Source organism: Haliotis cracherodii, unplaced genomic scaffold (genome assembly GCF_022045235.1).
Source record: "Haliotis cracherodii isolate W230 unplaced genomic scaffold, xgHalCrac1.p SCAF_1, whole genome shotgun sequence".
NCBI classification, from domain to species: domain Eukaryota; kingdom Metazoa; phylum Mollusca; class Gastropoda; order Lepetellida; family Haliotidae; genus Haliotis; species Haliotis cracherodii.
Window position 1 is genome coordinate 85,429,420 of NW_027266264.1, and position 13,538 is coordinate 85,442,957.

General features: G+C 38.8%; 1 protein-coding gene across 2 annotated transcripts in view; it reads left to right on the forward strand.

Moving 5' to 3' along the window:
• The first annotated feature begins 1,507 nt into the window (after positions 1-1,507).
• The window catches only part of LOC139452244 (alpha-2-macroglobulin-like protein 1), an 80,611-nt gene continuing 68,580 nt past the window's right edge, over positions 1,508-13,538 (forward strand). For both annotated transcript variants that reach the window (XM_071233679.1, XM_071233762.1), the window contains exon 1: positions 1,508-1,638. In XM_071233679.1, the coding sequence (XP_071089780.1) occupies positions 1,568-1,638 (71 nt within the window). In that variant the 5' untranslated portion in view covers positions 1,508-1,567. The remainder of the gene's footprint in view (positions 1,639-13,538) is intronic.

The following is a 13,538-nucleotide window of genomic DNA, read 5'->3' on the forward strand; positions in this document are numbered from 1 at the left end:
CATGGCCAAACAACGTGCTACCGGAATCATAGACAGACATCTGGTGTCACAGACAAAAACGGCATCTGCTATCACAGACAAAATATGAATATCTTGTATCATTGTACAAATAAATGTGACTGTGATCATGATGATGTTTATGAACAGTGTCGGGACATATTTGTTTCTTTATCTGGCTTGTGTTGAAATACGTTTTATGCCTTAACATGATGTGCTTAGTCTGATCATGTCTTCAAGGGCCAGTAGTGACACACTTTTTTATATATATGACAAAACAAACATGTAGAAATAAAGAATACTATCTGTGTCAGGCCTTACTGTGCCTTAAATTTCCAAAATAACCTTTTCAGCTTTCTTGTTCTTCCCAAGAAAACTGACAAAAAGCTGCAAGAGAGAATTATGTCTATTGAGTATCGCCATGGTCATCGGCTAATGTTTCTTCTGCGACTGTGACGACCAGGTTTATGTCCGCTTTAGCGGCCACTTAGGAGATAACGTTATTTGTTTTCCGATTTGCGGATGTAATTGATTATATGATGGAAGGGAATGCCATTTGGAACCGACGGCTTTATAGGTGTATTATGTGACTCCCTATACCCAATGCGATGAATACATCTGCTATTTACAGTGTATGATGTAACTCACTCTAGGCAATGTGGGGCTACTGTGAGTACAGCTACTATTTCACGTGCACGGCGTGACGCCCCCTGACAATGTGAGGCTACTGTGGATTCAGCTAATATTTATCTTGTATGATGTAACTCACTCTAGGCAATGTGAGGCTACTGTGAATACAGCTACTATTTCCCGTACAAGTCGTGACTCCCCCTAGACAATGTGAGGAATACAGCTACTGCATCTCTACACGGCGGCACCCCCCCCCCCCCCGACAATGTGAGGCTACTGTGAAAACAGCTACTGCATCTCTGCACCGAGGAACTCTCTGAATCCGCTGATGCTTTGATACTTCAGCGATGCTGCCATTACTTCTTCGCCACCACTTTCAATATGAGAGATCGGTTGATCTAAAGCCGCATGTTCTAAAGTAATGATATTCCACTGCATATTGCAATAATTCAGAATAATATTTTTTTCACAAATCCATGTAATGTCATTCTTAACACTATCAATCATCTCGGCACGAATCGTCCTAGAAATAGGAATAAAAACTCTTCTACAGATTTGAATAAGCGCACAGTTCGAAGCAAAACAACCCGCTGCATCCTGCTCATTGTCAAATTCCCTATCCCTCTCACATGGTCCTAAATCCTTTCCTAAACATACCTCCCACCATAACTTGCGGTGGAGCATGCAAATGTAAAATCATTGCACATGTTGTACGGAAAGAAGACAGCACAATTGTCCCTCTGTCTTGGAGCCCATCATTTGTGCAACCTCATTGTTTAATTTCCTCATGCTGTGCTTAGGCGTTGATGGAGCGCCTGCGGAAGTCAGCGCGTATTGATTCGCTGGTCAAGGTAGTGAGACGGTGCAGAGTGGGACTATATTACATCCATTGACAACGAGACGGTCAGTGTACAAGTGGCCTCCTCTCCACTCGCTGACAATGTTTGGGCAAGCCGGGGCCGTTGCCCTATTATCTACAATCACGGCTTTCCACCTCATCTCGGCTCAGCCGTAAGTTGACACTCTTTCATAATGTTTTGTTTTCTTCCCACAGTGTTGTGGCCTATGAGCGGTCTTAAGTGACTCGGGTGTTTTCAAAAGTTTTCGATAGTTCGTCGTGTTATTATCGTGAATGTCAATGTTATATATCAGACACCTTTATATTGATTTATTATGCGCTTATTTCAGAGAAAAATGTAAGAAATATTATCGAGCAGATTCATGTTCCCCATATTCACACAGGTTTGGTTTCATAAGACGTTTTCTTACGAACTTTAAATAAAATAACACACGCGAACTTTATAAAAACCAATCAGGTGTCCGTTTCAGCATCCACGCTAAGATCAATATTTTGAGCATCGTTAAAACACCAACAAGTTATAAATGATGTAATATCCTCCCATAGTCGTACGTAGCATCTTCAATAAGTAATTCCATGGATGGAATTTGACCTTCTTTTGAAGCAAAACACGTCAGAGAAACAACATCAAACGAAACTCTCACTCAAGTTTTCATAAATGTCGTTCAGGTTTTTACACTTTCCCAGAGCGCCACGCGGCGAAGAGGATCTTTCATAATTGGGTATGAACTAGACCACGCTGGGATCAGCTGACCTCATATGCCGGATCATTTGAAATGCGCGATGCTATTTTGAAGGATTAGTGTCCGACACGTGATACAAGCCGTTTAGACATATTTTCCCTTTCATATCTGGACGAGGAAAACATAGGAAATGAAAAACCGAGTATTGATTTTCGGTTACCAAAACCGCAAGAGTTAATTGTATTTGTTGGGGGAGAATTCTGATGATTATGAAACGACACACGACACATGAATATGTGTCTGAACAGACGCTTGAAATTAATTACATTCACAAACACTTCAAAAGAATGGATCACGTGATATTGACTTAATTTTAAAGAAAATAGTTTGCAATTTAACAAGAAAAACGATATCTGTGGAACGTCTAACCAGGATTGTCACACCATCCATGCTAATTGAAATATCAATGATTGAAATATGATCATATAGGTGCATACTTGGTTGTCAACAAAGATTAGAAAGAAATTAATAAATGTCATTTAGGTAGGAATTTAAAAGTCAACTTAAATTAGATATGTTAGTCTGTCTTACAGACCCTGATACAAATATATATCAAATACAGCCCATGCATGTCTATAATGTTTGGCAAGTCTAGATTACTGCAGTATCAGGAAATGAAGAGAGTCACTGGGCTCCTTTTTATTATATTTTTATTAATAACTGAACACCTGTTTTTTGTATGTACGATATGTTCATTTCAGAGACTAGATGTTAGTCTATGGATATGTGTCAAGATGTTTCACGGAATATGAGTGCTTTTGGACTTTCACGCATCGTTTAAACATATTTATTTTCACAAAAGTGTAAAAATGGATTGGTAAACAATTGTTAATACCGCTTCATTACACATAAGACATGTTGCAATACATACATCAATGAAGGTTAGATGTAACAAATGAATTGTACATGATGTGTATATATAATAAATCTAGTTGCAGTTTATATTAAACAATTCATTTAACTGAATATCATGCATATCCGTCCCCTATAATTTCCCGTTGTTTACATCCCCGAGGGACGACTAAATCGATATGAATCTGCAGTAAGTACTTTGGCACAGATGGTGTATATCTAAGAATTTGTGATCGCCGTGTCTGTTGTGATATATGTGCTTACGACTTGTAACACGATTACCTATGTTAGAAACCGACATCCAAGGTGTCTCCGTGTTGACAGGTGCAGACATATGTTAGTGCATGGTGGATAGTGGTTCACAGAGTAGTCTGTCGTGAGATAACATGAGTGTACAAAGAACTTCTATACAAGCTATCAAAGGGATCAATGCATGCACACTATAGGTGTTTGTAAAACAATATAGAATCGCATGGGGGCAGAGAAAACATAATGTTGCTGAGCTGAAAGAGATAAAAAACTATTATGATACATTTCATGTTGCGCGTTGACAAAGACAGTTATGCCTCTATCTAATCTAGTACCATCTCGAGTGTCAAAGTAACTTAGAAAACAATCACACAGATGTCACCAATTAAAAAAACAAAGCGTGATGCTAACGTAAATAAGAAACGTCTGTGTTGCTGCTGCTGTTGCTGTTGCTGTTGGTGTTGTTGCTCGCCTTTATTTCGCCTTTTGGGTTCAGGGCATATTCTGACGAGTCATACTTTATACACCCGTCTTTTTTTATATCGCCAATGTCGATCCATAAACTAATACGATTTCTTTTCAATAAGCATTTTTACCAACATACATGATATTTAGATCACAAGGTCCTTCTTCTGCCACATCTTGAAAATACCAGCACGATTAAAAAAACAAACCAATACGTTGTCAGTCCTGCTTGACAACGGTATAAGGATCTGTACCGAAACGTCGCTTTTTACAGTATTAAAGAAGTTGTTATCCATAAAATTGTGTCTACCTTGAAGCCAATACGAGCCCCCAAAGAAGAGTTATATGAACACATTTGAACCTTCGTGTAGATGTATTTGAAGTTGGAATTTATAATGTTGTGTCAAATGAATTATTTAATTAATATATCCTTACGTTGCTTCTCTTTCTGTTTATAAAAAAATAAAAGCGAAAGTAATTGCTTGGTTTAGCAAATCAGTAACAATTTATTTATTTTGAAATGAATCAGGTGGCAACGCACACACGCGCACGCACGCACGCGCACACACTATTGCATACTTAGCTTATCTGCAAATCACTAACATTCTCATCAAGAATACACGATACACGACCCACTGATTATCTCTGCGATGTATCTGGTTTTAATGATTGTATGATTGTCCTGCAATCGTTGTATTCGAGTTACTCAGTTTACCTTTGTTGTAGTTATGTCAATTAACCTTTAAGACGTATCCCTTTTATCCACTATGGTACATGGCCATTGGCTTGTGAAATAACAAGTTTGGAGTTGTATGTGCTGGTGGTGGCCGTCTTGCCATTACCGTTATCTGAATTCGGTAGAAGGCTTTGTAAACATTCCTGTTATAATGATCTGTGTAATCCACGTGTTTAGACCTCTCAGTATTGGCTACATTCCAGGCTTGTATTCTTTGCATCATGGCCAAAGCCCTCAGTACATCTTTAAACCTAAACGCTTCTTAAAGATGGCGTGTGACTCTAATTGTTCATAGCACGGAGTCCTAAAAGTCATTGTTAAGCTCTACAAATTTAGCTACAAAAAACCTTCAGGAAACGAAGTTCCTAACCTTACAATCACCGGCCGCTAAGGACTGTGATTGAATGCTATATATATGCCCCAAAACTCAAATTAACCATAGCACCTCTTTCTTTGCCATGCCATTTTCTCCGTACAGTCTACAAGGTCAGGAGCTAATAGCAACTGCATAGGGCCAATCAAAGGGAAACTACAGCCCTGAGCGAGCATGTATGAATTGGAAGTCTGGTAACAATATTGCAGTAAAAATCAGGTGACATTTGGCGTTGGTTAAATATTAATGGCTTGAGTTATTTCCTCCCCTTGGTAGACCCACGTGTTGTGTTCTTGTTCCGACAGAGAACCGTAATTTCCTGTCGTACTACACCCCAGTCTGACAAACATTCTTTGAATCAATACCACAAACAATGGAACCAATGTCTTCTCATGTACGATGCCGTATTGGTAGGGTAAACCTGTACTGTTTTGAAAAGTAGTCTTAAATCCAGGGTACATTCACTATTTGCTACATTCATGATGCTTTAGTTAGCCTATACTCGGCGACATGCTGTTCACATTTGTGGAATGCATGGTTACGATATTCTTTGTTCTGGTAGGTATTGTTTGATGGAAGTCCAGTGTATTTTGGTACGTTTATGAGGCCCTTGTTGAAATACTTGTAAAGCTGTACACAGAACACAAGAGAGTATCAATTTGAAGTTTAAAATAGGTACTTCTTTCCCACAACATCGGAGTCAAACAGACTGACTTAAGGGTTGGAAACACCAGTTCGTTTTTAAGTTCATATGGAAAGATATATGTTTGTGTCCAAGGTGATAACATTCGCCTTACTTCACTGCCGGGCACAAAAAAGTATTCGCTTGGAAATTCCCACTTCACTCCGCTCAATACTGTCTACTGTGAAATTGTGATCCTCGTGTTCCTTGAGATGTCATTGACAGGATACCGGACTCTAATACATCACCTTCGAATAAACATTTCTTGTTCTTTCATTTTTAGCCACCATCAAACATGGAGGTAATCATTTAAATACATTTGACCTGATCCGGTAATATAAAATAATATGTAACCCTCAACCATGTGATAATAACTTATAGGTGTAGCCATTGCAGCATGGCAGAAATGTATTCCCGCATGCAATTTAGAATATTGATGAATGATGTATGACGTAAGTCTTCCATGACTGTGAATAGAGTGGCCGTCTCTGTACATATAATTATCTATTTGTATATACTAAAGTTTTATGTAAAGGGGCTATACTTAAATAAAATAAAATAAAATATATGTCTGTCTACTTGTAAATGCAGATATCCAATACTTCGTGTTATATCCTAATCCTTTAGAAGTTTTTTTTATCTCCATAAAGTTCATATTCATTATGTAATCACGCTTGTTTATTTAAAAAATCCAATCAGTTGAAGTTCCCGTTTCAACTACTGTATAAATATAAATGAATCACTTCTTGAGTTATGTTACAAATGTATTTCAATCCCCAGCTGATGGAGTTTCCAAATCCATACTGGTGCAACATACTGGTACAATAGATGCACTTTTGTTACCATATGCATCAGTGACATGGCTGTATAGGCATTTGGCTGCCTCGGCACTGGCAGAGTCCCCACTGACATTCACCCAATCAGTAATGCTGAAGTTAAACAATAATACTCTGTCTCTCGTGAACAGTTTGTTTTTTAATGTTTCTTTCCCTGGTAATTCACTGATGATGTCAGTATGTAAAACACATAACGTGCATGCTGCCCATAACAACACTTCTGCCTTGACGGGTAGGCGGGTGTTTGATTCCCCGTCTGTAACACCCCGCGTGCTACAGGGCTCTTATACAGCATTCAGTATAACAATTCAATATCGCATGTACTTTTGGCCGGTTTCTGGCCAGGTCACAGAGGGCTTTCTTGAACAATACTATCACTATCTTCATAGATAAGACATTATGCAACAGGTAATCCCTATATAAATGTTTCGTAGATACGTCCTCCTTGTTTGATTGCCATGTTTTTATCTTGTATTCACTAAAGTGGTATACCAATTAAAACTGTTATGTAACAAAACAGTGAAGCCCAGTAAAGCTTTCAAAACGTTTTGTGGAAGACATGTGGGTGACATTTCCAAATTGTACGCATCGGTGACAAAAGTGATGTCCAATGCAATTGCAAATTTTGACTTGTAACATTTGGTCCCGTTTTATTGGTGTACAATTAACTTGCCTTCGTCATGTGTTTGTGACGGAGGCCCCTAGTGGGGCAGGATACGCTCACCTTTTCGCTAACATCTGGTATCATCACTATGTGATAGTGGTTCATGAAAATTGTCTTTCATGATATAGTCGGCATCGTACAACTAAATCTTTTAAGTCTGGATTTCTAATAATTATTGAAAATGGATATGACGCTTTTATTTATAAATTTTAAGCTGAACTAATTTCGTATAGCAACTGAATAAAACCTATACATGTCCTACTGAAAATAAATGAAGTTGATTGATGCCCTTCATCTGTTTAATGGACGCTGAAAGCCTGGCAGCATCAGCTTGGTGTTGTATTGCCCATAAACCCATCATGACGCTGCACATATTGTAGATATCCCTGCAATACCTCAGCCATCTGAACGTTACAAAAAACACTAACGCATCCCGAACACTCAAAGCCATTATTGCAACCAATAACCAGCGATATTAACAACGACTCCGCTCTCTTGGTAATTTGATACACATTGTAAAGAGAAAGTCAATAATTGGGACACCTAGTGTCACACATCGGACAGGGAGATGTAATACCGTGGGGTAGGTTTACGAAATGAACTATAAAACTAAGATTTAATCATTTTGCAACATAGTAGACTCGTATACCCCTTCATCAACACATGGTCTGAATGGCTGTGAAACCCTTATGGAACAATCGCATGTCATCGGTGCGTCAGCTGATTACAAGATGTCTAGCGACGGTTTCTGAATTGTTGTAAAGGAGACGATAACCGTTTCAACGTGGAACAATCATCACTGAAGCAACTACAGAGGAGCACGTTGGCAACCTCAGTTTGGTGTAATGTAGACACGGCCAAAGTTAATGAGTTTCTTTCTGTGTCTTGTGATTATCCCCATGAGGACGGAGGATTGTAACGCTGACTAGAAGACGTCTCACCAGAGACACATCAATGATAGATGACACTCGTCAAGCTGTTGGTTGGTGAAGCCGCCATGGTACCTCTGTTTCCCCGGTGTGTTCTTCACGAGACATATACAATATGCGCCGAGGATGTTAAGCACTTCCCTTCCTTATTTTGATATATCCAGAGTTTTCTTTTGGAAATATATGCATATGACATTAAACTTGTTTTGACAAATGTCTAAAACATCACTGATTCCTACTGGGAGCTAGTAATAACACAGTAAATATTCCGCTAGATGTCGCGAGGACTGGGACATGTCTTGGGATGTAAAGAAGCAGAAGCAGAATTGAGTTAGTCAGTGAGCTGGGTTTAAGACGCTTTGATCAGTATTTCAGTTACATCACAGCGCGTCAGTTTAATGTCACTTTGTAAGCTGAAACAAAGACTCTTCGTAAGAAAGAACTGCAAGACACGATTTTAGAAAATAGTTATTTTATATTGAAATATAATGGTAAGCGGTGTTTACTCGGGTATACATGTCAGCGCACCGTCAATACATACAATGCAATGCAGTGATTATGTTGCTTTCATCTTAGTTTCTACTTAGTTGAAATAACTGTTGTCTTTATATTATTCTGTGTCACTTTAAGATCTATATACCGCTAGCACCTGCCATTCACATAAATTGCATAAAAAGGTAAGTATGTATGGCCTGACGCCGCACTCAAACATCCTTCCTCGAACCCCGTCAGGTCGAAAGACACCTTCAATGAACGGTGATCTATATCAATCAAAGGTTCATTTCAAAGTATCCATGGTTCGTTAATCCGTTAATCTGCCAATGAGATCGATTTGAAACGGTACCGCCTAATTAGACATTTGTTCAAGTGTATTTCAATTCGTGTAAATCAAAACCACTCAAATAACAGTTTGTACTCTTCACATTAAAAATTGGGATGAAAATCGACTCGAATCTTTTTTTTTTCCTGTTCATAATTACGTTCTGTTACAAACTCAAATTTTATTGGAAATGTATATGACGACGCGAAGAAGTTCATAATCAGATATAGGCTCTTTCCAATACCTCACACGTCTCATAGCTTGATTGCCAAAATAAAAACAAGGAATTTGGCCAGGACGTTTAACTTATGCTTCAAGTATATCGATGTTATGATAATCTGATCGTTCAATAACGGCCTAATAACCATTCCCTTTCACTGACTTACCCATCTGAACTCGAAATAACAGAGACATGTGAAACCGCCTCATCTGTTTCATATTTGCATCTATGTATAAAGATTTAGAATGACAACAAACTATCCACAGGGATGTAGGACACAAGCATGACTTCAACTAAACTTCCCCTTTATGTCAAGCATTAGTCTATCGGCTCCTGCCATTGGTGTCCACATTTCACAACTTTAGAGTTACAGTCGAGCATGCTTTTTCTACAAATATGTCAACGATCCATGTGACTCTCGCTAAATATATTGCAAGGTTTGCAGAATTCATAGTTTAAGTAAAGCTTTTAAAATGTGTTATTTTAGACATGTAGATGACATTTCCAAATTTGACGCATCAGTGACCTATTTTCACCTGTTTGTCCATGTGAAAACTTGCCATGCCTTTGCATGTGTTTGTGACTGGCGCCGCCGGTGGGGCAGGATACACGAACACCTGGTATCACCACTAATTAAGAGTTCAGGATGTAGTCAGACTCTTACAGTGGACACTGATTTTAGCGGAGGTTTCTGATGTCGTTTGATTATGGAAAGTTTGTTTCCGCTTTCATTAAATATGACGTGACCACGTCGGTCCCCATCACGAAAACAGCCCTTTCCTGATACCAACGTGTGTAAGTGATGACTCAATCGGACTGGGTGTTCAGAATCGCTGACTAAAGCTTGGCCAATTGCATGCAAGCGAACCCGACAACATGTGTCGCTCACATTATGCCAACCACTGTATGTTGCCCATTCAAGTCGGTGGTTATATTGCTGTAACATTTCAGTAAACAACAAAGACAATAAACAACATTGCGTGATCTAATGCAATGTTGTGAAGCCCATTTCTGGGGTCACCCGCTGTGATATTGCTGGAATATTGCTAAAAGCGGCGTAAACTACACTCACTCACTCACTCACTCACTCACTCCCCGTCCACCCACCCAAACCCACTCACACACTCACTCACTCACTCACTCACTCACTCACTGAAACAATGCACTTACTGAGCGACAACGCCTTCAGCGTGTTTACTGAAGACATGTACGAAAATATGTCAATATGGCGATAATCAGTACATGCGGACCGTGGGCCCTGCGACTTAATAAAAAAACCCCGCGATGGCTAAGTATCAAGATCGAGTGGGCGGAACATGTCTTTTGATTGTGAGTCAGTTCCGTCATTGACAGAGCCAGTGGGGTGAATTCCAGGCCGCTGTGCCTTGTCAGTATCAAGTCTCATCTGTTATCTTAAACTTCTTTCTCAGAACACAACTTCTTAAGTGTCACTCATTGTCTTATTACGTTGTACCTTCGGCAGTTTAACTTGGGAAAGACATTTGACTTTGTGCAGCGTCGGTAATGAGGCTGTGGTCGTGTGAGATTGTCACCTGAATGTCAGAGCTAGTCGGCTGTGGCTTCTATCGCTCCGTGTCGTCCCATTAAGCCTGCTTCCCATTGTGGCGACTGTTTCAATACGTTAACTTCATGACGGCTAATTAGTATCTATCATCCTTATATATACATTTACTTCATGGTTCAGTGACTGCTAATTACTATCTATCACCCCTATATACACATACTTCATGATTCAGTGACTGCTAATTACTACCTATCACCCCTATATACACATACTCCATGATTCAGTGACTGCTAATTACTACCTATCATCCCTCTATATACATACTTCATGGTTCAGAGACTGCTAATTACTACCTATCACCCCTATATATAAATACTTCGTGATTCAGTGACTGCCGATTACTACCTAATACCCCTATATATATACATACTTCATGGTTCAGTGACTGCTAATTACTACCTATCACCCCTATATACACATACTCCATGATTCAGTGACTGCTAATTACTACCTGTCACCCCTATATACACATACTTCATGATTCAGTGACTGCTAATTACTACCTATCACCCCTATATATATACATACTTCATGATTCAGTGACTGCTAATTAACTACCTATCACCCTATATACACATACTCCATGATTCAGTGACTGCTAATTACTACCTATCATCTTATATATACATACTCCATGATTCAGTGACTGCTAATTACTACCTATCATCCCTCTATATACATACTTCGTGATTCAGTGACTGCTAATTACTACCTATCACCCCTATATACACATACTCCATGATTCAGTGACTGCTAATTACTACCTATCATCCCTCTATATACATACTTCATGGTTCAGTGACTGCTAATCACTACCTATCAGCCCTATATACACATACTCCATGATTCAGTGACTGCTAATTACTACCTATCATCCCTCTATATACATACTCCATGATTCAGTGACTGCTAATTACTACCTATCATCCTATATATACATACTCCATGATTCAGTGACTGCTAATTACTACCTATCATCCCTCTATATACGTACTCCATGATTCAGTGACTGCAAATTACTACCTATCATCCCTCTATATACATACTCCATGATTCAGTGACTGCTAATTACTACCTATCATCCCTCTATATACATACTTCATGATTCAGTGACTGCTAATTACTACCTGTCAACCCTCTATATACATACTCCATGATTCAGTGACTGCTAATTACTACCTATCACCCCTATATATATACATACTTCATGATTCAGTGACTGCTAATTACTACCTATCATCCCTATATACACATACTTCATGATTCAGTGACTGCTAATTACTACCTATCATCCCTCTATATACATACTTCATGGTTCAGTGACTGCTAATTACTACCTATCATCCCTCTATATATATACTTCATGGTTCAGTGACTGCTAATTACTACCTATCATCCCTCTATATACATACTTCATGGTTCAGTGACTGCTAATTACTACCTATCATCCCTCTATATACATACTCAATGATTCAGTGACTGCTAATTCCTACCTATCATCCCTATATACACATACTTCATGGTTCAGTGACTGCTAATTACTACCTATCATCCCTCTATATACATACTTCATGGTTCAGTGACTGCTAATTACTACCTGTCAACCCTCTGTATACATACTCCATGATTCAGTGACTGCCGATTACTACCTATCACCCCTATATATATATACATACTTCATGGTTCAGTGACTGCTAATTACTACCTATCCTCCCTCTATATACATACTTCATGGTTCAGTGACTGCTAATTACTACCTATCCTCCCTCTATATACATACTTCATGGTTCAGTGACTGCTGATTACTACCTATCCTCCCTCTATATAGGTACTTCACGGTTCAGTGACTGCTAATTACTACCTATCCTCCCTCTATATACATACTTCATGGTTCAGTGACTGCTAATTACTACCTATCCTCCCTCTATGTACATACTCCTTGGTTCAGTGATTGCTAATTACTACCTATCCTCCCTCTATATACGTACTTCATGGTTCAGTGACTGCAAATTACTACCTGTCAACCCTAGATTTGTTTCTAGGCGACGTTGGAGTAATCAAAGTTGGAAAATGACGAAACAGATTCTTGTGGTATTCATTTGATTTATTCATTCTTTTTTCCATTTATTCATAAATTTATCCGTTTCCAGTGTCACTCGGTGTCACCCAGTGTCACAAAATGGCGTGTGCCTGTCCGAGGGAGCACAAACTCAGCACCCTGCGCTTGTAAACATACTGAATGTAGCTCACGCCTTATGCTAAAACGTCACATATTGCACAGTGCGTATATGTTGAGCTTTCATTAACTATGCAAATGTAGCTTTTGTTGCATTTTCCATTAACATTGTTTTTGCTATTGTAAATACTCCGTAAAGCATTCTTTGTGACTGTTTTGAAAATAAAGAATAAAAGAACAGATATCAAATAAAAAATTATCAACGTCTCTCATAAGGCATTGTTCATGTGTATATGGGCTGCGTACTGATGACATCTGAGTACGGATGGTATGGTCCATTATTCTATAGGTAGCTATTGTTTGCCTACTCCTACTTTTTGTAGTCCATCTGGAAACAGCCACAATGAGAGTGAACCGTTCTTTGACACTTATTTAATCATTAATAGGAAATTTGGATTTGTTGGGGATATGGAATACGTAAAATATAAATGACATCACTTACATCTTTTCCTTATTATTTCCATGGTATTTCCAGTTAACATTTTTAACTGAACAGTTTATAACATGCTGTGAATGCATCGCTTGTAACTTGTACTCTATCCGGTCGGGATTTTGGCAAACCATGTGTGTGTATTGTACCTATTATAATAAACCCAAACAATGAAGTCATCCCACTGAATCCTCTCACTACTAAACTTTGCCCCCCCCCCACCCTCCCCTTA